The sequence below is a fragment of the Oncorhynchus mykiss genome, chromosome 19, assembly GCF_057628025.1.
Source record: "Oncorhynchus mykiss isolate SJ-2025 chromosome 19, ASM5762802v1, whole genome shotgun sequence".
NCBI lineage: Eukaryota > Metazoa > Chordata > Actinopteri > Salmoniformes > Salmonidae > Oncorhynchus > Oncorhynchus mykiss.
The window spans coordinates 72,568,126-72,594,620 of record NC_143040.1 but is presented as its reverse complement, the minus strand read 5'-3'; the positions used below and the strand labels follow the sequence as shown (position 1 = coordinate 72,594,620).

Below are 26,495 nucleotides of genomic sequence, written 5' to 3'. Positions count from 1 at the left end.
TCCTCTCTCCAGAGGAACGGACGCTACTACCTCCTCTCTCCAGTGGAACGGACGCTACTACCTCCTCTCTCCAGTAGAACGGACGCTACTACCTCCTCTGTCCGGCGGAACGGACGCTACTACCTCCTCTCTCCAGTGGAACGGACGCTACTACCTCCTCTCTCCAGAGCAACGGACGCTACTACCTCCTCTCTCCAGTGGAACGGACGCTACCACCTCCTCTGTCCAGTAGAACGGACGCTACTACCTCCTCTGTCCGGCGGAACGGACGCTACTACCTCCTCTCGCCAACGGAACGGACGCTACTACCTCCTCTCTCCAGTGGAACGGACGCTACTACCTCCTCTCTCCAGTGGAACGGACGCTACTACCTCCTCTGTCCAACGGAACGGACGCTACTACCTCCTCTCTCCAACGGAACGGACGCTACTACCTCCTCTCTCCAGTAGAACGGACGCTACTACCTCCTCTCTCCAGTGGAACGGACGCTACTACCTCCTCTCTCCAGTGGAACGGACGCTACTACCTCCTCTCTCCAGAGGAACGGACGCTACTACCTCCTCTCTCCAGTGGAACGGACGCTACTACCTCCTCTCTCCAGTAGAACGGACGCTACTACCTCCTCTGTCCGGCGGAACGGACGCTACTACCTCCTCTCTCCAGTGGAACGGACGCTACTACCTCCTCTCTCCAGAGCAACGGACGCTACTACCTCCTCTCTCCAGTGGAACGGACGCTACCACCTCCTCTGTCCAGTAGAACGGACGCTACTACCTCCTCTGTCCGGCGGAACGGACGCTACTACCTCCTCTCTCCAACGGAACGGACGCTACTACCTCCTCTCTCCAGTGGAACGGACGCTACTACCTCCTCTCTCCAGTGGAACGGACGCTACTACCTCCTCTGTCCAACGGAACGGACGCTACTACCTCCTCTCTCCAACGGAACGGACGCTACTACCTCCTCTCTCCAGCGGAACGGACGCTACTACCTCCTCTGTTCAGCGGAACGGACGCTACTACCTCCTCTCTCCAGAGGAACGGACGCTACTACCTCCTCTCTCCAGTGGAACGGACGCTACTACCTCCTCTCTCCAGAGGAACGGACGCTACTACCTCCTCTCTCCAACGGAACGGACGCTACTACCTCCTCTGTTCAGCGGAACGGACGCTACTACCTCCTCTCTCCGGCGGAACGGACGCTACTACCTCCTCTCTCCAGTGGAACGGACGCTACTACCTCCTCTCTCCAACGGAACGGACGCTACTACCTCCTCTCTCCAGTAGAACGGACGCTACTACCTCCTCTCTCCAGAGGAACGGACGCTACTACCTCCTCTCTCCAGTGGAACGGACGCTACTACCTCCTCTCTCCAGTGGAACGGACGCTACTACCTCCTCTCTCCAGTGGAACGGACGCTACTACCTCCTCTCTCCAGAGGAACGGACGCTACTACCTCCTCTCTCCAGTGGAACGGACGCTACTACCTCCTCTCTCCAGTGGAACGGACGCTACTACCTCCTCTCTCCGGCGGAACGGACGCTACTACCTCCTCTCTCCAACGGAACGGACGCTACTACCTCCTCTCTCCAGTGGAACGGACGCTACTACCTCCTCTCTCCAGAGCAACGGACGCTACTACCTCCTCTCTCCAGTGGAACGGACGCTACTACCTCCTCTCTCTCCAGTAGAACGGACGCTACTACCTCCTCTGTCCGGCGGAACGGACGCTACTACCTCCTCTCTCCAGTGGAACGGACGCTACTACCTCCTCTCTCCAGAGCAACGGACGCTACTACCTCCTCTCTCCAGTGGAACGGACGCTACTACCTCCTCTGTCCAGTAGAACGGATGCTACTACCTCCTCTGTCCGGCGGAACGGACGCTACTACCTCCTCTCTCCAACGGAACGGACGCTACTACCTCCTCTCTCCAGTGGAACGGACGCTACTACCTCCTCTCTCCAGTGGAACGGACGCTACTACCTCCTCTGTCCAACGGAACGGACGCTACTACCTCCTCTCTCCAGCGGAACGGACGCTACTACCTCCTCTGTTCAGCGGAACGGACGCTACTACCTCCTCTCTCCAGAGGAACGGACGCTACTACCTCCTCTCTCCAGTGGAACGGACGCTACTACCTCCTCTCTCCAGAGGAACGGACGCTACTACCTCCTCTCTCCAACGGAACGGACGCTACTACCTCCTCTGTTCAGCGGAACGGACGCTACTACCTCCTCTCTCCGGCGGAACGGACGCTACTACCTCCTCTCTCCAGAGGAACGGACGCTACTACCTCCTCTCTCCAACGGAACGGACGCTACTACCTCCTCTGTTCAGCGGAACGGACGCTACTACCTCCTCTCTCCGGCGGAACGGACGCTACTACCTCCTCTCTCCAGAGGAACGGACGCTACTACCTCCTCTCTCCAACGGAACGGACGCTACTACCTCCTCTGTTCAGCGGAACGGACGCTACTACCTCCTCTCTCCGGCGGAACGGACGCTACTACCTCCTCTCTCCAGCGGAACGGACGCTACTACCTCCTCTCTCCAGAGGAACGGACGCTACTACCTCCTCTCTCCAGCGGAACGGACGCTACTACCTCCTCTCTCCGGAGGAACGGACGCTACTACCTCCTCTCTCCGGAGGAACGGACGCTACTACCTCCTCTCTCCAGTGGAACGGACGCTACTACCTCCTCTCTCCAGTGGAACGGACGCTACTACCTCCTCTCTCCAGTGGAACGGACGCTACTACCTCCTCTCTCCGGAGGAACGGACGCTACTACCTCCTCTCTCCAGTGGAACGGACGCTACTACCTCCTCTCTCCAGTGGAACGGACGCTACTACCTCCTCTCTCCGGAGGAACGGACGCTACTACCTCCTCTCTCCGGAGGAAGGGACGCTACTACCTCCTCTCTCCAGTGGAACGGACGCTACTACCTCCTCTCTCCAGTGGAACGGACGCTACTACCTCCTCTCTCCGGAGGAACGGACGCTACTACCTCCTCTCTCCAGTAGAACGGACGCTACTACCTCCTCTCTCCAGCGGAACGGACGCTACTACCTCCTCTCTCCAACGGAACGGACGCTACTACCTCCTCTGTCCAGTAGAACGGACGCTACTACCTCCTCTCTCCAACGGAACGGACGCTACTACCTCCTCTCTCAAGTGGAACGGACGCTACTACCTCCTCTCTCCAGTAGAACGGACGCTACTACCTCCTCTCTCCAGTGGAACGGACGCTACTACCTCCTCTCTCCAGTGGAACGGACGCTACTACCTCCTCTCTCCAGAGGAACGGACGCTACTACCTCCTCTCTCCAGAGGAACGGACGCTACTACCTCCTCTCTCCAGAGGAACGGACGCTACTACCTCCTCTCTCCAGTGGAACGGACGCTACTACCTCCTCTCTCCAGAGGAACGGACGCTACTACCTCCTCTCTCCAGAGGAACGGACGCTACTACCTCCTCTCTCCAGAGGAACGGACGCTACTACCTCCTCTGTCCAGAGGAACGGACGCTACTACCTCCTCTGTCCAGAGGAACGGACGCTACTACCTCCTCTCTCCAGTGGAACGGACGCTACTACCTCCTCTCTCCGGAGGAACGGACGCTACTACCTCCTCTCTCCGGAGGAACGGACGCTACTACCTCCTCTCTCCGGAGGAACGGACGCTACTACCTCCTCTCTCCGGCGGAACGGACGCTACTACCTCCTCTCTCCGGCGGAACGGACGCTACTACCTCCTCTCTCCAGTAGAACGGACGCTACTACCTCCTCTGTTCAGTGGAACGGACGCTACTACCTCCTCTGTCCAGTAGAACGGACGCTACTACCTCCTCTCTCCAGTAGAACGGACGCTACTACCTCCTCTCTCCAGTGGAACGGACGCTACTACCTCCTCTCTCCAGTGGAACGGACGCTACTACCTCCTCTCTCCAGAGGAACGGACGCTACTACCTCCTCTCTCCAGTGGAACGGACGCTACTACCTCCTCTATCCAGTAGAACGGACGCTACTACCTCCTCTGTCCGGCGGAACGGACGCTACTACCTCCTCTCTCCAGTGGAACGGACGCTACTACCTCCTCTCTCCAGAGCAACGGACGCTACTACCTCCTCTCTCCAGTGGAACGGACGCTACCACCTCCTCTGTCCAGTAGAACGGACGCTACTACCTCCTCTGTCCGGCGGAACGGACGCTACTACCTCCTCTCTCCAACGGAACGGACGCTACTACCTCCTCTCTCCAGTGGAACGGACGCTACTACCTCCTCTCTCCAGTGGAACGGACGCTACTACCTCCTCTGTCCAACGGAACGGACGCTACTACCTCCTCTCTCCAACGGAACGGACGCTACTACCTCCTCTCTCCAGCGGAACGGACGCTACTACCTCCTCTCTCCAGCGGAACGGACGCTACTACCTCCTCTGTTCAGCGGAACGGACGCTACTACCTCCTCTCTCCAGAGGAACGGACGCTACTACCTCCTCTCTCCAGTGGAACGGACGCTACTACCTCCTCTCTCCAGAGGAACGGACGCTACTACCTCCTCTCTCCAACGGAACGGACGCTACTACCTCCTCTGTTCAGCGGAACGGACGCTACTACCTCCTCTCTCCGGCGGAACGGACGCTACTACCTCCTCTCTCCAGTGGAACGGACGCTACTACCTCCTCTCTCCAACGGAACGGACGCTACTACCTCCTCTCTCCAGTAGAACGGACGCTACTACCTCCTCTCTCCAGAGGAACGGACGCTACTACCTCCTCTCTCCAGTGGAACGGACGCTACTACCTCCTCTCTCCAGTGGAACGGACGCTACTACCTCCTCTCTCCAGTGGAACGGACGCTACTACCTCCTCTCTCCAGAGGAACGGACGCTACTACCTCCTCTCTCCAGTGGAACGGACGCTACTACCTCCTCTCTCCAGTGGAACGGACGCTACTACCTCCTCTCTCCGGCGGAACGGACGCTACTACCTCCTCTCTCCAACGGAACGGACGCTACTACCTCCTCTCTCCAGTGGAACGGACGCTACTACCTCCTCTCTCCAGAGCAACGGACGCTACTACCTCCTCTCTCCAGTGGAACGGACGCTACTACCTCCTCTCTCTCCAGTAGAACGGACGCTACTACCTCCTCTGTCCGGCGGAACGGACGCTACTACCTCCTCTCTCCAGTGGAACGGACGCTACTACCTCCTCTCTCCAGAGCAACGGACGCTACTACCTCCTCTCTCCAGTGGAACGGACGCTACTACCTCCTCTGTCCAGTAGAACGGATGCTACTACCTCCTCTGTCCGGCGGAACGGACGCTACTACCTCCTCTCTCCAACGGAACGGACGCTACTACCTCCTCTCTCCAGTGGAACGGACGCTACTACCTCCTCTCTCCAGTGGAACGGACGCTACTACCTCCTCTGTCCAACGGAACGGACGCTACTAACTCCTCTCTCCAGCGGAACGGACGCTACTACCTCCTCTGTTCAGCGGAACGGACGCTACTACCTCCTCTCTCCAGAGGAACGGACGCTACTACCTCCTCTCTCCAGTGGAACGGACGCTACTACCTCCTCTCTCCAGAGGAACGGACGCTACTACCTCCTCTCTCCAACGGAACGGAAGCTACTACCTCCTCTGTTCAGCGGAACGGACGCTACTACCTCCTCTCTCCGGCGGAACGGACGCTACTACCTCCTCTCTCCAGAGGAACGGACGCTACTACCTCCTCTCTCCAACGGAACGGACGCTACTACCTCCTCTGTTCAGCGGAACGGACGCTACTACCTCCTCTCTCCGGCGGAACGGACGCTACTACCTCCTCTCTCCAACGGAACGGACGCTACTACCTCCTCTCTCCAGTAGAACGGACGCTACTACCTCCTCTCTCCAGAGGAACGGACGCTACTACGTCCTCTCTCCAGTGGAACGGACGCTACTACCTCCTCTCTCCAGTGGAACGGACGCTACTACCTCCTCTCTCCAGTGGAACGGACGCTACTACCTCCTCTCTCCAGTGGAACGGACGCTACTACCTCCTCTCTCCGGAGGAACGGACGCTACTACCTCCTCTCTCCGGAGGAACGGACGCTACTACCTCCTCTCTCCAGAGGAACGGACGCTACTACCTCCTCTCTCCAGAGGAACGGACGCTACTACCTCCTCTCTCCAGAGGAACGGACGCTACTACCTCCTCTCTCCAGAGGAACGGACGCTACTACCTCCTCTCTCCAGAGGAACGGACGCTACTACCTCCTCTCTCCAGTGGAACGGACGCTACTACCTCCTCTCTCCAGAGGAACGGACGCTACTACCTCCTCTGTCCAGAGGAACGGACGCTACTACCTCCTCTGTCCAGAGGAACGGACGCTACTACCTCCTCTGTCCAGAGGAACGGACGCTACTACCTCCTCTGTCCAGAGGAACGGACGCTACTACCTCCTCTGTCCAGAGGAACGGACGCTACTACCTCCTCTGTCCAGAGGAACGGACGCTACTACCTCCTCTGTTCAGAGGAACGGACGCTACTACCTCCTCTCTCCAGTGGAACGGACGCTACTACCTCCTCTCTCCAGCGGAACGGACGCTACTACCTCCTCTCTCCAGTGGAACGGACGCTACTACCTCCTCTCTCCGGAGGAACGGACGCTACTACCTCCTCTCTCCAGTAGAACGGACGCTACTACCTCCTCTCTCCAGTGGAACGGACGCTACTACCTCCTCTCTCCAGTAGAACGGACGCTACTACCTCCTCTGTTCAGCGGAACGGACGCTACTACCTCCTCTCTCCAGTGGAACGGACGCTACTACCTCCTCTCTCCAGTAGAACGGACGCTACTACCTCCTCTCTCCAGTGGAACGGACGCTACTACCTCCTCTCTCCAGAGCAACGGACGCTACTACCTCCTCTCTCCAGTGGAACGGACGCTACTACCTCCTCTCTCCAGTAGAACGGACGCTACTACCTCCTCTGTCCGGCGGAACGGACGCTACTACCTCCTCTCTCCAGTGGAACGGACGCTACTACCTCCTCTCTCCAGAGCAACGGACGCTACTACCTCCTCTCTCCAGTGGAACGGACGCTACTACCTCCTCTGTCCAGTAGAACGGACGCTACTACCTCCTCTGTCCGGCGGAACGGACGCTACTACCTCCTCTCTCCAACGGAACGGACGCTACTACCTCCTCTCTCCAGTGGAACGGACGCTACTACCTCCTCTCTCCAGTGGAACGGACGCTACTACCTCCTCTGTCCAACGGAACGGACGCTACTACCTCCTTTCTCCAACGGAACGGACGCTACTACCTCCTCTCTCCAGCGGAACGGACGCTACTACCTCCTCTGTTCAGCGGAACGGACGCTACTACCTCCTCTCTCCAGAGGAACGGACGCTACTACCTCCTCTCTCCAGTGGAACGGACGCTACTACCTCCTCTCTCCAGAGGAACGGACGCTACTACCTCCTCTCTCCAACGGAACGGACGCTACTACCTCCTCTGTTCAGCGGAACGGACGCTACTACCTCCTCTCTCCGGCGGAACGGACGCTACTACCTCCTCTCTCCAGTGGAACGGACGCTACTACCTCCTCTCTCCAACGGAACGGACGCTACTACCTCCTCTCTCCAGTAGAACGGACGCTACTACCTCCTCTCTCCAGAGGAACGGACGCTACTACCTCCTCTCTCCAGTGGAACGGACGCTACTACCTCCTCTCTCCAGTGGAACGGACGCTACTACCTCCTCTCTCCAGTGGAACGGACGCTACTACCTCCTCTCTCCAGAGGAACGGACGCTACTACCTCCTCTCTCCAGTGGAACGGACGCTACTACCTCCTCTCTCCAGTGGAACGGACGCTACTACCTCCTCTCTCCGGCGGAACGGACGCTACTACCTCCTCTCTCCAACGGAACGGACGCTACTACCTCCTCTCTCCAACGGAACGGACGCTACTACCTCCTCTCTCCAGTGGAACGGACGCTACTACCTCCTCTCTCCAGAGCAACGGACGCTACTACCTCCTCTCTCCAGTGGAACGGACGCTACTACCTCCTCTCTCCAGTAGAACGGACGCTACTACCTCCTCTGTCCGGCGGAACGGACGCTACTACCTCCTCTCTCCAGTGGAACGGACGCTACTACCTCCTCTCTCCAGAGCAACGGACGCTACTACCTCCTCTCTCCAGTGGAACGGACGCTACTACCTCCTCTGTCCAGTAGAACGGACGCTACTACCTCCTCTGTCCGGCGGAACGGACGCTACTACCTCCTCTCTCCAACGGAACGGACGCTACTACCTCCTCTCTCCAGTGGAACGGACGCTACTACCTCCTCTCTCCAGTGGAACGGACGCTACTACCTCCTCTGTCCAACGGAACGGACGCTACTACCTCCTCTCTCCAGTGGAACGGACGCTACTACCTCCTCTCTCCAGTGGAACGGACGCTACTACCTCCTCTGTCCAACGGAACGGACGCTACTACCTCCTCTCTCCAACGGAACGGACGCTACTACCTCCTCTCTCCAGCGGAACGGACGCTACTACCTCCTCTGTTCAGCGGAACGGACGCTACTACCTCCTCTCTCCAGAGGAACGGACGCTACTACCTCCTCTCTCCAGTGGAACGGACGCTACTACCTCCTCTCTCCAGAGGAACGGACGCTACTACCTCCTCTCTCCAGTGGAACGGACGCTACTACCTCCTCTCTCCAGAGCAACGGACGCTACTACCTCCTCTCTCCAGTGGAACGGACGCTACTACCTCCTCTGTCCAGTAGAACGGACGCTACTACCTCCTCTGTCCGGCGGAACGGACGCTACTACCTCCTCTCTCCAACGGAACGGACGCTACTACCTCCTCTCTCCAACGGAACGGACGCTACTACCTCCTCTCTCCAGTGGAACGGACGCTACTACCTCCTCTCTCCAGTGGAACGAACGCTACTACCTCCTCTGTCCAACGGAACGGACGCTACTACCTCCTCTCTCCAACGGAACGGACGCTACTACCTCCTCTCTCCAGCGGAACGGACGCTACTACCTCCTCTGTTCAGCGGAACGGACGCTACTACCTCCTCTCTCCAGAGGAACGGACGCTACTACCTCCTCTCTCCAGTGGAACGGACGCTACTACCTCCTCTCTCCAGAGGAACGGACGCTACTACCTCCTCTCTCCAACGGAACGGACGCTACTACCTCCTCTGTTCGGCGGAACGGACGCTACTACCTCCTCTCTCCGGCGGAACGGACGCTACTACCTCCTCTCTCCAGTGGAACGGACGCTACTACCTCCTCTCTCCAACGGAACGGACGCTACTACCTCCTCTCTCCAGTAGAACGGACGCTACTACCTCCTCTCTCCAGAGGAACGGACGCTACTACCTCCTCTCTCCAGTGGAACGGACGCTACTACCTCCTCTCTCCAGTGGAACGGACGCTACTACCTCCTCTCTCCAGTGGAACGGACGCTACTACCTCCTCTCTCCAGAGGAACGGACGCTACTACCTCCTCTCTCCAGTGGAACGGACGCTACTACCTCCTCTCTCCAGTGGAACGGACGCTACTACCTCCTCTCTCCAGTGGAACGGACGCTACTACCTCCTCTCTCCGGCGGAACGGACGCTACTACCTCCTCTCTCCAACGGAACGGACGCTACTACCTCCTCTCTCCAACGGAACGGACGCTACTACCTCCTCTCTCCAGAGCAACGGACGCTACTACCTCCTCTCTCCAGTGGAACGGACGCTACTACCTCCTCTGTCCAGTAGAACGGACGCTACTACCTCCTCTGTCCGGCGGAACGGACGCTACTACCTCCTCTCTCCAACGGAACGGACGCTACTACCTCCTCTCTCCAGTGGAACGGACGCTACTACCTCCTCTCTCCAGTGGAACGGACGCTACTACCTCCTCTCTCCAGTGGAACGGACGCTACTACCTCCTCTCTCCAGTGGAACGGACGCTACTACCTCCTCTGTCCAACGGAACGGACGCTACTACCTCCTCTCTCCAGTGGAACGGACGCTACTACCTCCTCTCTCCAGTGGAACGGACGCTACTACCTCCTCTGTCCAACGGAACGGACGCTACTACCTCCTCTCTCCAACGGAACGGACGCTACTACCTCCTCTCTCCAGCGGAACGGACGCTACTACCTCCTCTGTTCAGCGGAACGGACGCTACTACCTCCTCTCTCCAGAGGAACGGACGCTACTACCTCCTCTCTCCAGTGGAACGGACGCTACTACCTCCTCTCTCCAGAGGAACGGACGCTACTACCTCCTCTCTCCAGTGGAACGGACGCTACTACCTCCTCTCTCCAGAGCAACGGACGCTACTACCTCCTCTCTCCAGTGGAACGGACGCTACTACCTCCTCTGTCCAGTAGAACGGACGCTACTACCTCCTCTGTCCGGCGGAACGGACGCTACTACCTCCTCTCTCCAACGGAACGGACGCTACTACCTCCTCTCTCCAACGGAACGGACGCTACTACCTCCTCTCTCCAGTGGAACGGACGCTACTACCTCCTCTCTCCAGTGGAACGGACGCTACTACCTCCTCTGTCCAACGGAACGGACGCTACTACCTCCTCTCTCCAACGGAACGGACGCTACTACCTCCTCTCTCCAGCGGAACGGACGCTACTACCTCCTCTGTTCAGCGGAACGGACGCTACTACCTCCTCTCTCCAGAGGAACGGACGCTACTACCTCCTCTCTCCAGTGGAACGGACGCTACTACCTCCTCTCTCCAGAGGAACGGACGCTACTACCTCCTCTCTCCAACGGAACGGACGCTACTACCTCCTCTGTTCGGCGGAACGGACGCTACTACCTCCTCTCTCCGGCGGAACGGACGCTACTACCTCCTCTCTCCAGTGGAACGGACGCTACTACCTCCTCTCTCCAACGGAACGGACGCTACTACCTCCTCTCTCCAGTAGAACGGACGCTACTACCTCCTCTCTCCAGAGGAACGGACGCTACTACCTCCTCTCTCCAGTGGAACGGACGCTACTACCTCCTCTCTCCAGTGGAACGGACGCTACTACCTCCTCTCTCCAGTGGAACGGACGCTACTACCTCCTCTCTCCAGAGGAACGGACGCTACTACCTCCTCTCTCCAGTGGAACGGACGCTACTACCTCCTCTCTCCAGTGGAACGGACGCTACTACCTCCTCTCTCCAGTGGAACGGACGCTACTACCTCCTCTCTCCGGCGGAACGGACGCTACTACCTCCTCTCTCCAACGGAACGGACGCTACTACCTCCTCTCTCCAACGGAACGGACGCTACTACCTCCTCTCTCCAGAGCAACGGACGCTACTACCACCTCTCTCCAGTGGAACGGACGCTACTACCTCCTCTGTCCAGTAGAACGGACGCTACTACCTCCTCTGTCCGGCGGAACGGACGCTACTACCTCCTCTCTCCAACGGAACGGACGCTACTACCTCCTCTCTCCAGTGGAACGGACGCTACTACCTCCTCTCTCCAGTGGAACGGACGCTACTACCTCCTCTGTCCAACGGAACGGACGCTACTACCTCCTCTCTCCAGTGGAACGGACGCTACTACCTCCTCTCTCCAGTGGAACGGACGCTACTACCTCCTCTGTCCAACGGAACGGACGCTACTACCTCCTCTCTCCAACGGAACGGACGCTACTACCTCCTCTCTCCAGCGGAACGGACGCTACTACCTCCTCTGTTCAGCGGAACGGACGCTACTACCTCCTCTCTCCAGAGGAACGGACGCTACTACCTCCTCTCTCCAGTGGAACGGACGCTACTACCTCCTCTCTCCAGAGGAACGGACGCTACTACCTCCTCTCTCCAGTGGAACGGACGCTACTACCTCCTCTCTCCAGAGCAACGGACGCTACTACCTCCTCTCTCCAGTGGAACGGACGCTACTACCTCCTCTGTCCAGTAGAACGGACGCTACTACCTCCTCTGTCCGGCGGAACGGACGCTACTACCTCCTCTCTCCAACGGAACGGACGCTACTACCTCCTCTCTCCAACGGAACGGACGCTACTACCTCCTCTCTCCAGTGGAACGGACGCTACTACCTCCTCTCTCCAGTGGAACGGACGCTACTACCTCCTCTGTCCAACGGAACGGACGCTACTACCTCCTCTCTCCAACGGAACGGACGCTACTACCTCCTCTCTCCAGTGGAACGGACGCTACTACCTCCTCTCTCCAGTGGAACGGACGCTACTACCTCCTCTCTCCAGAGCAACGGACGCTACTACCTCCTCTCTCCAGAGCAACGGACGCTACTACCTCCTCTCTCCAGTGGAACGGACGCTACTACCTCCTCTGTCCAGTAGAACGGACGCTACTACCTCCTCTGTCCGGCGGAACGGACGCTACTACCTCCTCTCTCCAACGGAACGGACGCTACTACCTCCTCTCTCCAGTGGAACGGACGCTACTACCTCCTCTCTCCAGTGGAACGGACGCTACTACCTCCTCTGTCCAACGGAACGGACGCTACTACCTCCTCTCTCCAGTGGAACGGACGCTACTACCTCCTCTCTCCAGTGGAACGGACGCTACTACCTCCTCTGTCCAACGGAACGGACGCTACTACCTCCTCTCTCCAACGGAACGGACGCTACTACCTCCTCTCTCCAGCGGAACGGACGCTACTACCTCCTCTGTTCAGCGGAACGGACGCTACTACCTCCTCTCTCCAGAGGAACGGACGCTACTACCTCCTCTCTCCAGTGGAACGGACGCTACTACCTCCTCTCTCCAGAGGAACGGACGCTACTACCTCCTCTCTCCAGTGGAACGGACGCTACTACCTCCTCTCTCCAGAGCAACGGACGCTACTACCTCCTCTCTCCAGTGGAACGGACGCTACTACCTCCTCTGTCCAGTAGAACGGACGCTACTACCTCCTCTGTCCGGCGGAACGGACGCTACTACCTCCTCTCTCCAACGGAACGGACGCTACTACCTCCTCTCTCCAACGGAACGGACGCTACTACCTCCTCTCTCCAGTGGAACGGACGCTACTACCTCCTCTCTCCAGTGGAACGAACGCTACTACCTCCTCTGTCCAACGGAACGGACGCTACTACCTCCTCTCTCCAACGGAACGGACGCTACTACCTCCTCTCTCCAGCGGAACGGACGCTACTACCTCCTCTGTTCAGCGGAACGGACGCTACTACCTCCTCTCTCCAGAGGAACGGACGCTACTACCTCCTCTCTCCAGTGGAACGGACGCTACTACCTCCTCTCTCCAGAGGAACGGACGCTACTACCTCCTCTCTCCAACGGAACGGACGCTACTACCTCCTCTGTTCGGCGGAACGGACGCTACTACCTCCTCTCTCCGGCGGAACGGACGCTACTACCTCCTCTCTCCAGTGGAACGGACGCTACTACCTCCTCTCTCCAACGGAACGGACGCTACTACCTCCTCTCTCCAGTAGAACGGACGCTACTACCTCCTCTCTCCAGAGGAACGGACGCTACTACCTCCTCTCTCCAGTGGAACGGACGCTACTACCTCCTCTCTCCAGTGGAACGGACGCTACTACCTCCTCTCTCCAGTGGAACGGACGCTACTACCTCCTCTCTCCAGAGGAACGGACGCTACTACCTCCTCTCTCCAGTGGAACGGACGCTACTACCTCCTCTCTCCAGTGGAACGGACGCTACTACCTCCTCTCTCCAGTGGAACGGACGCTACTACCTCCTCTCTCCGGCGGAACGGACGCTACTACCTCCTCTCTCCAACGGAACGGACGCTACTACCTCCTCTCTCCAACGGAACGGACGCTACTACCTCCTCTCTCCAGAGCAACGGACGCTACTACCTCCTCTCTCCAGTGGAACGGACGCTACTACCTCCTCTGTCCAGTAGAACGGACGCTACTACCTCCTCTGTCCGGCGGAACGGACGCTACTACCTCCTCTCTCCAACGGAACGGACGCTACTACCTCCTCTCTCCAGTGGAACGGACGCTACTACCTCCTCTCTCCAGTGGAACGGACGCTACTACCTCCTCTCTCCAGTGGAACGGACGCTACTACCTCCTCTCTCCAGTGGAACGGACGCTACTACCTCCTCTGTCCAACGGAACGGACGCTACTACCTCCTCTCTCCAGTGGAACGGACGCTACTACCTCCTCTCTCCAGTGGAACGGACGCTACTACCTCCTCTGTCCAACGGAACGGACGCTACTACCTCCTCTCTCCAACGGAACGGACGCTACTACCTCCTCTCTCCAGCGGAACGGACGCTACTACCTCCTCTGTTCAGCGGAACGGACGCTACTACCTCCTCTCTCCAGAGGAACGGACGCTACTACCTCCTCTCTCCAGTGGAACGGACGCTACTACCTCCTCTCTCCAGAGGAACGGACGCTACTACCTCCTCTCTCCAGTGGAACGGACGCTACTACCTCCTCTCTCCAGAGCAACGGACGCTACTACCTCCTCTCTCCAGTGGAACGGACGCTACTACCTCCTCTGTCCAGTAGAACGGACGCTACTACCTCCTCTGTCCGGCGGAACGGACGCTACTACCTCCTCTCTCCAACGGAACGGACGCTACTACCTCCTCTCTCCAACGGAACGGACGCTACTACCTCCTCTCTCCAGTGGAACGGACGCTACTACCTCCTCTCTCCAGTGGAACGGACGCTACTACCTCCTCTGTCCAACGGAACGGACGCTACTACCTCCTCTCTCCAACGGAACGGACGCTACTACCTCCTCTCTCCAGCGGAACGGACGCTACTACCTCCTCTGTTCAGCGGAACGGACGCTACTACCTCCTCTCTCCAGAGGAACGGACGCTACTACCTCCTCTCTCCAGTGGAACGGACGCTACTACCTCCTCTCTCCAGAGGAACGGACGCTACTACCTCCTCTCTCCAACGGAACGGACGCTACTACCTCCTCTGTTCGGCGGAACGGACGCTACTACCTCCTCTCTCCGGCGGAACGGACGCTACTACCTCCTCTCTCCAGTGGAACGGACGCTACTACCTCCTCTCTCCAACGGAACGGACGCTACTACCTCCTCTCTCCAGTAGAACGGACGCTACTACCTCCTCTCTCCAGAGGAACGGACGCTACTACCTCCTCTCTCCAGTGGAACGGACGCTACTACCTCCTCTCTCCAGTGGAACGGACGCTACTACCTCCTCTCTCCAGTGGAACGGACGCTACTACCTCCTCTCTCCAGAGGAACGGACGCTACTACCTCCTCTCTCCAGTGGAACGGACGCTACTACCTCCTCTCTCCAGTGGAACGGACGCTACTACCTCCTCTCTCCAGTGGAACGGACGCTACTACCTCCTCTCTCCGGCGGAACGGACGCTACTACCTCCTCTCTCCAACGGAACGGACGCTACTACCTCCTCTCTCCAACGGAACGGACGCTACTACCTCCTCTCTCCAGAGCAACGGACGCTACTACCACCTCTCTCCAGTGGAACGGACGCTACTACCTCCTCTGTCCAGTAGAACGGACGCTACTACCTCCTCTGTCCGGCGGAACGGACGCTACTACCTCCTCTCTCCAACGGAACGGACGCTACTACCTCCTCTCTCCAGTGGAACGGACGCTACTACCTCCTCTCTCCAGTGGAACGGACGCTACTACCTCCTCTGTCCAACGGAACGGACGCTACTACCTCCTCTCTCCAGTGGAACGGACGCTACTACCTCCTCTCTCCAGTGGAACGGACGCTACTACCTCCTCTGTCCAACGGAACGGACGCTACTACCTCCTCTCTCCAACGGAACGGACGCTACTACCTCCTCTCTCCAGCGGAACGGACGCTACTACCTCCTCTGTTCAGCGGAACGGACGCTACTACCTCCTCTCTCCAGAGGAACGGACGCTACTACCTCCTCTCTCCAGTGGAACGGACGCTACTACCTCCTCTCTCCAGAGGAACGGACGCTACTACCTCCTCTCTCCAGTGGAACGGACGCTACTACCTCCTCTCTCCAGAGCAACGGACGCTACTACCTCCTCTCTCCAGTGGAACGGACGCTACTACCTCCTCTGTCCAGTAGAACGGACGCTACTACCTCCTCTGTCCGGCGGAACGGACGCTACTACCTCCTCTCTCCAACGGAACGGACGCTACTACCTCCTCTCTCCAACGGAACGGACGCTACTACCTCCTCTCTCCAGTGGAACGGACGCTACTACCTCCTCTCTCCAGTGGAACGGACGCTACTACCTCCTCTGTCCAACGGAACGGACGCTACTACCTCCTCTCTCCAACGGAACGGACGCTACTACCTCCTCTCTCCAGCGGAACGGACGCTACTACCTCCTCTGTTCAGCGGAACGGACGCTACTACCTCCTCTCTCCAGAGGAACGGACGCTACTACCTCCTCTCTCCAGTGGAACGGACGCTACTACCTCCTCTCTCCAGAGGAACGGACGCTACTACCTCCTCTCTCCAACGGAACGGACGCTACTACCTCCTCTGTTCGGCGGAACGGACGCTACTACCTCCTCTCTCCGGCGGAACGGACGCTACTACCTCCTCTCTCCAGTGGAACGGACGCTACTACCTCCTCTCTCCAACGGAACGGACGGTACTACCTCCTCTCTCCAGTAGAACGGACGCTACTACCTCCTCTCTCCAGTGGAACGGACGCTACTACCTCCTCTCTCCAGTGGAACGGACGCTACTACCTCCTCTCTCCAGTGGAACGGACGCTACTACCTCCTCTCTCCAGTGGAACGGACGCTACTACCTCCTCTCTCCAGAGGAACGGACGCTACTACCTCCTCTCTCCAGTGGAACGGACGCTACTACCTCCTCTCTCCAGTGGAACGGACGCTACTACCTCCTCTCTCCAGTGGAACGGACGCTACTACCTCCTCTCTCCGGCGGAACGGACGCTACTACCTCCTCTCTCCAACGGAACGGACGCTACTACCTCCTCTCTCCAACGGAACGGACGCTACTACCTCCTCTCTCCAGTGGAACGGACCAACGGAACGGACGCTACTACCTCCTCTCTCCAGTGGAACGGACGCTACTACCTCCTCTCTCCAACGGAACGGACGCTACTACCTCCTCTCTCCAACGGAACGGACGCTACTACCTCCTCTCTCCAGTGGAACGGACGCTACTACCTCCTCTCTCCAGTAGAACGGACGCTACTACCTCCTCTCTCCAGTGGAACGGACGCTACTACCTCCTCTGTCCGGCGGAACGGACGCTACTACCTCCTCTGTCCGGCGGAACGGACGCTACTACCTCCTCTCTCCAGCGGAACGGACGCTACTACCTCCTCTGTCCGGCGGAACGGACGCTACTACCTCCTCTGTCCGGCGGAACGGACGCTACTACCTCCTCTCTCCGGCGGAACGGACGCTACTACCTCCTCTCTCCAGTGGAACGGACGCTACTACCTCCTCTCTCCAGTGGAACGGACGCTACTACCTCCTCTCTCCAGAGGAACGGACGCTACTACCTCCTCTCTCCAGTGGAACGGACGCTACTACCTCCTCTCTCCAGAGGAACGGACGCTACTACCTCCTCTCTCCAACGGAACGGACGCTACTACCTCCTCTCTCCAACGGAACGGACGCTACTACCTCCTCTCTCCAGAGGAACGGACGCTACTACCTCCTCTCTCCAACGGAACGGACGCTACTACCTCCTCTCTCCAACGGAACGGACGCTACTACCTCCTCTCTCCAACGGAACGGACGCTACTACCTCCTCTCTCCAGTGGAACGGACGCTACTACCTCCTCTCTCCAGTGGAACGGACGCTACTACCTCCTCTGTCCGGCGGAACGGACGCTACTACCTCCTCTCTCCAACGGAACGGACGCTACTACCTCCTCTCTCCAGTGGAACGGACGCTACTACCTCCTCTCTCCAACGGAACGGACGCTACTACCTCCTCTCTCCAACGGAACGGACGCTACTACCTCCTCTCTCCAGTGGAACGGACACTACTACCTCCTGTCTCCAACGGAACGGACGCTACTACCTCCTCTCTCCAACGGAACGGACGCTACTACCTCCTCTCTCCAGTGGAACGGACGCTACTACCTCCTCTCTCCAACGGAACGGACGCTACTACCTCCTCTCTCCAGTGGAACGGACGCTACTACCTCCTCTCTCCAGTGGAACGGACGCTACTACCTCCTCTGTTCAGTGGAACGGACGCTACTACCACCTCTCTCCAACGGAACGGACGCTACTACCTCCTCTCTCCAGTGGAACGGACGCTACTACCTCCTCTCTCCAACGGAACGGACGCTACTACCTCCTCTCTCCAGTGGAACGGACGCTACAACCTCCTCTCTCCAGTAGAACGGACGCTACTACCTCCTCTCTCCAACGGAACGGACGCTACTACCTCCTCTCTCCAGTGGAACGGACGCTACTACCTCCTCTCTCCAGTGGAACGGACGCTACTACCTCCTCTGTCCAGTAGAACGGACGCTACTACCTCCTCTCTCCAGAGGAACGGACGCTACTACCTCCTCTCTCCAGTGGAACGGACGCTACTACCTCCTCTCTCCAGAGGAACGGACGCTACTACCTCCTCTCTCCAGTGGAACGGACGCTACTACCTCCTCTCTCCAGTAGAACGGACCCTACTACCTCCTCTCTCCAACGGAACGGACGCTACTACCTCCTCTCTCCGGAGGAACGGACGCTACCACCTCCTCTCTCCGGAGGAACGGACGCTACCACCTCCTCTCTCCAGTGGAACGGACGCTACTACCTCCTCTTTCTTCTCTCTCTTCTTCTTGCGGGGCTGGTTGTCTCCGTCCTGAGAAGGGGCGTTGAGCTCACTGCCGTACTCCCGGATCAACCCCTCAATGGCCCCCTTCACTATCTGGTCACGGCGCTTTGTGTCCTCATCAAGATCCTCCTCCTCCTCCTCTTCTTCCTCCTCCTTGAGCCCGTCCTCTGACATGGCTCCCTATGAGACAGAAACAGAAAGCGGAGACGGATGGTTCTCATTATGAATTCCCATTTCTAATGGATATGATATTTACCTTGGCTGTAAATGGAATCATAGGTTGTATCCCAAGTGGTGCAGCGGTCTAAGGCACTCCATCTCAGTGCTAGAGACGTCCCTACAGACACCCTGGTTCAAATCCAGGCTGTATCACAACCGGCCGTGATTGGGAGTCGCATAGGGCGGCACACAATTGGCCCAGCGTCTTCCCGGGTTTGGCCGGTGGTAGGCCGTCATTGTAAATAAGAATGTGTTCTTAACTGACTTGCCTCGTTAAATAAAAGGTTAAATTAAACCTCTGATGATAGACAGGATATAGGTCTACTGATCACCCCATGTTCTGTGTGTGTGTGTGTGTGTGTGTGTGTGTGTGTGTGTGTGTGTGTGTGTGTGTGTGTGTGTGTGTTCACCCCGTTGGAGTTCCTCTTCCTAGCCTTCCATTCTTCAAGCTGGGCCTTGGTCTTAGCATCCACCTTGACCAGCAGCTTCTTGTCTCCCAGCAACAGCTCGTGTAACAGACGCAGGGAACGCAGGGTGGACTCTGGCTCCTTGTACTCACAGAAACCAAACGCTACAGAGACACAGACAGAGAGGAAGGGAGCGAGGGAGAAAGAGAGAGAGTGAAAGAGAGAGTAAGGGAGCGAGGGAGAAAGAGAGAGAGCGAAAGAGAGAGGAAGGGAGCGAGGGAGAAAGAGAGCGAAAGAGAGAGGAAGGGAGCGAGGGAGAAAGAGAGAGCGAAAGAGAGAGGAAGGGAGCGAGGGAGAAAGAGAGAGAGCGAAAGAGAGAGGAGGGGAGCGAGGGAGAAAGAGAGAGAGCGAAAGAGAGAGGAGGGGAGCGAGGGAGAAAGAGAGAGAGCGAAAGAGAGAGGAGGGGAGCGAGGGAGAAAGAGAGAGAGCGAAAGAGAGAGGAAGGGAGCGAGGGAGAAAGAGAGAGAGCGAAAGAGAGAGGAAGGGAGCGAGGGAGAAAGAGAGAGAGCGAAAAAGAGAGGAAGGGAGCGAGGGAGAAAGAGAGAGAGCGAAAGAGAGAGGAAGGGAGCGAGGGAGAAAGAGAGAGAGCGAAAGAGAGAGGAAGGGAGCGAGGGAGAAAGAGAGAGAGCGAAAGAGAGAGGAAGGGAGCGAGGGAGAAAGAGAGAGAGCGAAAGAGAGGAAGGGAGCGAGGGAGAAAGAGAGAGAGCGAAAGAGAGAGGAAGGGAGCGAGGGAGAAAGAGAGAGAGCGAAAGAGAGAAGAAGGGAGCGAGGGAGAAAGAGAGATAGCGAAAGAGAGAGGAAGGGAGCGAGAGAGAGAGAGAGGAAGGGAGCGAGGGAGAAAGAGAGAGAGAGAGTGAAAGAGAGAGGGGGGAGGGGAAGATGGAGACGGGGGGAGAGAGAGAGAGAGAGAGAGAGAGAGAGAGAGAGAGAGAGACATGGAAGATGTCACTAACGTTACAAACAGAGAGTGGTTACTAGTGTACACTCAGGTGGGGAAAAGACAAGAGTACCGGACATCAGCGATCAAAAAGAAAAGGGCATTTGTTTCTAAAAACCAAATCTGTTGTACAGAACCAGAGCCAACTCCTTAACATAACATGAAGCTGGCCTCATCACCTCACTATGTAAACAGTCATCATGAGGCTGGTCAACCATGACATTCTAGAGACGTGGTGGTAACAACACGGTAACAACACGGTAACAACACGGGCTTGGCGGTAACAACACGGTAACAACACGGGCTTGGCGGTAACAACACGGGCTTGGCGGTAACAACACGGTAACACGGGCTTGGAGGTAACAACACGGTAACAACACGGGCTTGGAGGTAACAACACGGTAACAACACGGTAACAACACGGGCTTGGAGGTAACAACACGGGCTTGGCGGTAACAACACGGTAACAACACGGGCTTGGAGGTAACAACACGGGCTTGACGGTAACAACACAGGCTTGGAGGTAACAACACGGTAACAACACAGGCTTGGAGGTAACAACACGGGCTTGGCGGTAACAGCACGGTAACAACACAGGCTTGGAGGTAACAACACGGTAACACGGGCTTGGCGGTAACAACACGGTAACAACACGGGCTTGGCGGTAACAACACGGTAACAACACGGGCTTGGAGGTAACAACACGGCAACAACGCGGGCTTGGAGGTAACAACACGGTAACAACGCGGGCTTTGCGGTAACAACACGGTAACAACACGGGCTTGGCGGTAACAACACGGTAACAACACGGGCTTGGCGGTAACAACACGGTAACAACACTGGCTTGGCGGTAACAACACGGGCTTGGAGGTAACAACACGGTAACAACACGGGCTTGGCGGTAACAACACAGGCTTGGAGGTAACAACACGGGCTTGGAGGTAACAACACGGTAACAACACGGTAACAACACGGGCTTGGCGGTAACAACATGGTAACAACACGGGCTTGGCGGTAACAACACGGGCTTGGAGGTAACAACACGATAACACGGGCTTGGCGGTAACAACACGGGCTTGGAGGTAACAACACGGTAACAACACGGTAACAACACGGGCTTGGAGGTAACAACACGGTAACACGGTAACAACACGGTAACAACACGGGCTTGGAGGTAACAACACAACAAGGAAAGGGGGGAAAGTATAGTAGAAGTATTGTACCTGTTTTGTTTTTACCTTGCAGTTTCCCAGAAGCCCCTTGGACCCTCTTCCAGCTCAGGACCAGGCCACATTTCTACAGGATGGAGGAAAGGAGGGGACCTCGTCTGAGACTAAACACCAATGTCAAGAGTGATCCATCATCATTCAATCACATTACTTAATATTAGAGGTCGACCTCTACTTAATATATGCCCTTTTTATGTAAAACGGTTGTCACAAAGTGTTTTAAATTTTAACACGGACTAGAACCCAAAGAACAGGCAGAAGAAAAGTGCCCGAAGGAAAAATAAAACGCAAGAAGAACCAGAACCAACACAAACTAGAAATGGGTCATTTTCTTGAAGATACATTATGTGTGGGGTTTACAGTAATATGACTGAAACTCATATTGATCTCAGATGGATTGTCGGGGGCCAAAGTTAACCTGCCCTTTCATGTCAGAAAGTCATGACCATCATGTTTTTAGGGAAAGAGGATCATTTTGTACATTTTGCGAGTTTGACCAATTCCAGTCCCGTTGCTGAAGAACTCTGGGGGATTCTCTATAATGAATTTATTTCATTTATTATGCTGACATCATCGAAACTATAATTTTCACCTCTAGAAATGAGCCCAATAACATATTGGTAAAAATTATTTTTAAATATTGGACCATGGATATGGGGCTCCCGAGTGGCGCAGGGGTCTAAAGGCGCTGCATCTCAGTGCTAGAGGCGCCGCCACAGACATCCTGGTTCGAATCCAGGCTGTATCACAACCGGCCGTGATCGGGAGTCCCATAGGGCTGCGCACAATTGGCAAAGCGTCGTCCGGGTTTGGTCAGTGGGGATTCTGTGTCATTGTAAATAAGAATTTGCTCTTAACCAACTTGCCTAATTAAATAAAGGTTAAATTAAATTAAAATAATATAGCCCAGGGTTCTCCAATCTTGTACCTGGAGAGCTACCGTTCTGTAGGTTTTTGCTCCAACCCTAATCTAGTGCACCTGATTCTAATAATTAGCTGGTTGACAAGATTAATCAGGTTTGTAACAACTGGGGTTGGCCCGAAAACCTTCAGGAGGGTTTCTCTCCAGGAACAGGGTTTGAGAGCCCTGGACTAGAGAGATGTCAACCTACAGTAGGCAGCTCTCCAGGTATCTCTCCAGGAACAGGGTTGGAGAGCCCTGGACTAGATAGATGTAAACCTACAGTACGTATCTCTCCAGGAACAGGGTTGGAGAGCCCTGGACTAGATAGATGTAAACCTACAGTAGGTATCTCTCCAGGAACAGGGTTGGAGAGCCCTGGACTAGATAGATGTAAACCTACAGTAGGTATCTCTCCAGGAACAGGGTTGGAGAGCCCTGGACTAGATAGATGTCAACCTACAGTAGGTATCTCTCCAGGAACAGGGTTGGAGAGCCCTGGACTAGATAGATGTAAACCTACAGTAGGTATCTCTCCAGGAACAGGGTTGGAGAGCTCTGGACTAGAGAGATGTAAACCTACAGTAGGTATCTCTCCAGGAACAGGGTTGGAGAGCCCTGGACTAGATAGATGTCAACCTACAGTAGGTATCTCTCCAGGAACAGGGTTGGAGAGCCCTGGACTAGATAGATGTCAACCTACAGTAGGTATCTCTCCAGGAACAGGGTTGGAGAGCCCTGGACTAGATAGATGTAAACCTACAGTAGGGTATCTCTCCAGGAACAGGGTTGGAGAGCCCTGGACTAGATAGATGTAAACCTACAGTAGGTATCTCTCCAGGAACAGGGTTGGAGAGCCCTGGACTAGATAGATGTAAACCTACAGGAGGGTATCTCTCCAGGAACAGGGTTGGAGAGCCCTGGACTAGATAGATGTAAACCTACAGTAGGTATCTCTCCAGGAACAGGGTTGGAGAGCCCTGGACTAGATAGATGTAAACCTACAGTAGGTATCTATCCAGAAACAGGGTTGGAGAGCCCTTGCCTAGATAGATGTAAACCTACAGTAGGTATCTCTCCGGGAACAGGGTTGGAGAGCCCTGGACTAGATAGATGTAAACCTACAGGAGGGTATCTCTCCAGGAACAGGGTTGGAGAGCCCTGGACTAGATAGATGTAAACCTACAGGAGGGTATCTCTCCAGGAACAGGGTTTGAGAGCCCTGGACTAGATAGATGTAAACCTACAGGAGGGTATCTCTCCAGGAACAGGGTTGGAGAGCCCTGGACTAGATAGATGTAAACCTACAGTAGGGTATCTCTCCAGGAACAGGGTTGGAGAGCCCTGGACTAGATAGATGTCAACCTACAGTAGGTATCTCTCCAGGAACAGGGTTGGAGAGCCCTGGACTAGATAGATGTCAACCTACAGTAGGTATCTATCCAGAAACAGGGTTGGAGAGCCCTGGACTAGATAGATGTAAACCTACAGGAGGGTATCTCTCCAGGAACAGGGTTTGAGAGCCCTGGACTAGATAGATGTAAACCTACAGTAGGTATCTCTCCAGGAACAGGGTTGGAGAGCCCTGGACTAGATAGATGTAAACCTACAGTAGGGTATCTCTCCAGGAACAGGGTTGGAGAGCCCTGGACTAGATAGATGTCAACCTACAGTAGGTATCTCTCCAGGAACAGGGTTGGAGAGCCCTGGACTAGATAGATGTCAACCTACAGTAGGTATCTATCCAGAAACAGGGTTGGAGAGCCCTGGACTAGATAGATGTAAACCTACAGTAGGTATCTCTCCAGGAACAGGGTTGGAGAGCCCTGGACTAGATAGATGTAAACCTACAGTAGGTATCTCTCCAGGAACAGGGTTGGAGAGCCCTGGACTAGATAGATGTCAACCTACAGGAGGGTATCTCTCCAGGAACTGGGTTGGAGAGCCCTGGACTAGATAGATGTCAACCTACAGTAGGTATCTCTCCAGGAACAGGGTTGGAGAGCCCTGGACTAGATAGATGTCAACCTACAGTAGGTATCTATCCAGAAACAGGGTTGGAGAGCCCTGGACTAGATAGATGTAAACCTACAGGAGGGTATCTCTCCAGGAACTGGGTTGGAGAGCCCTGGACTAGATAGATGTCAACCTACAGTAGGTATCTCTCCAGGAACAGGGTTGGAGAGCCCTGGACTAGATAGATGTAAACCTACAGTAGGTATCTATCCAGAAACAGGGTTGGAGAGCCCTGGACTAGATAGATGTAAACCTACAGGAGGGTATCTCTCCAGGAACTGGGTTGGAGAGCCCTGGACTAGATAGATGTCAACCTACAGTAGGTATCTCTCCAGGAACAGGGTTGGAGAGCCCTGGACTAGATAGATGTCAACCTACAGTAGGTATCTATCCAGAAACAGGGTTGGAGAGCCCTGGACTAGATAGATGTCAACCTACAGTAGGTATCTCTCCAGGAACAGGGTTGGAGAGCCCTGGACTAGATAGATGTAAACCTACAGTAGGTATCTCTCCAGAAACAGGGTTGGAGAGTCCTGGACTAGATAGATGTAAACCTACAGTAGGTATCTCTCCAGGAACAGGGTTGGAGAGCCCTGGACTAGATAGATGTAAACCTACAGTAGGTATCTCTCCAGGAACAGGGTTGGAGAGCCCTGGACTAGATAGATGTCAACCTACAGTAGGTATCTCTCCAGAAACAGGGTTGGAGAGCCCTGGACTAGATAGATGTAAACCTACAGTAGGTATCTCTCCAGGAACAGGGTTGGAGAGCCCTGGACTAGATAGATGTAAACCTACAGTAGGTATCTCTCCAGGAACAGGGTTGGAGAGCTCTGGACTAGATAGATGTAAACCTACAGTAGGTATCTCTCCAGGAACAGGGTTGGAGAGCCCTTGACTAGATAGATGTAAACCTACAGTAGGTATCTCTCCAGGAACAGGGTTGGAGAGCTCTGGACTAGATAGATGTAAACCTACAGTAGGTATCACTCCAGGAACAGGGTTGGAGAGCCCTTGCCTAGATAGATGTAAACCTACAGTAGGTATCTCTCCAGGAACAGGGTTGGAGAGCCCTGGACTAGATAGATGTAAACCTACAGTAGGTATCTCTCCAGGAACAGGGTTGGATAGCCCTGGACTAGATAGATGTAAACCTACAGTAGGTATCTCTCCAGAAACAGGGTTGGAGAGCCCTGGACTAGATAGATGTTAACCTACAGTAGGTATCTCTCCAGGAACAGGGTTGGAGAGCCCTGGACTAGATAGATGTAAACCTACAGTAGGTATCTCTCCAGGAACAGGGTTGGAGAGCCCTTGCCTAGATAGATGTAAACCTACAGGAGGGTATCTCTCCAGGAACAGGGTTGGAGAGCCCTGGACTAGATAGATGTAAACCTACAGTAGGTATCTCTCCAGGAACAGAGTTGGAGAGCCCTTGCCTAGATAGATGTAAACCTACAGGAGAGTCTCTCTCCAGGAACAGGGTTGGCTCTTGCAACTTCAATGCTCCTCGATAGGAATATTTATCTGGCATTGAACAAGTCGACTAAGTAAACAGGCCAACTATTCTATAGGGTTGTCCGAGTTTGTTCTTAATAACAACATTATATGCAAAAATATAGTCGACTGGAAAGGTACATCCTGAGACCTGAGTGATAAAGTAGAGGCTTTGAATGACTTTGCCAGCAGGCTACATTAGGCTACACACCACTGTCTGAGTGGAGCGCCGCGTGGTAAGCATTACAGACGGTTTGATTCCTTTCATCTGAACACCGGAGTGTCAGCAACAATCATGCATGTCAGTGCCGTGCACACAGCGTAACAGAGAAAATGTCATATTTGAGAACACATTAGGGAATATATTTATTTGGGAATATATTTAATAAAGGGAATATATTTATTTGGGATTATATTTAATAAAGGGAATATATTTA

General features: G+C 55.6%; 1 protein-coding gene across 2 annotated transcripts in view; it reads right to left on the bottom strand.

The window, feature by feature from the left end:
- LOC110514319 (RNA-binding protein 25) overlaps nt 1-26,495 on the bottom strand; it is a 62,117-nt gene that overhangs the window by 32,997 nt on the left and 2,625 nt on the right. Inside the window, exons 5-7 of one of the 2 annotated variants that reach the window (XM_090211687.1) lie at nt 21,654-21,711; nt 19,422-19,582; nt 18,772-18,972 (exon numbers count right to left, since the gene is read on the bottom strand). In XM_090211687.1, coding sequence (XP_090067813.1) covers nt 18,772-18,972; nt 19,422-19,582; nt 21,654-21,711 — 420 coding nt within the window. Of the gene's footprint in view, nt 1-18,771; nt 18,973-19,421; nt 19,583-21,638; nt 21,712-26,495 lie in introns of both variants that reach the window. The other variant, XM_090211686.1, reaches the window with a different exon arrangement.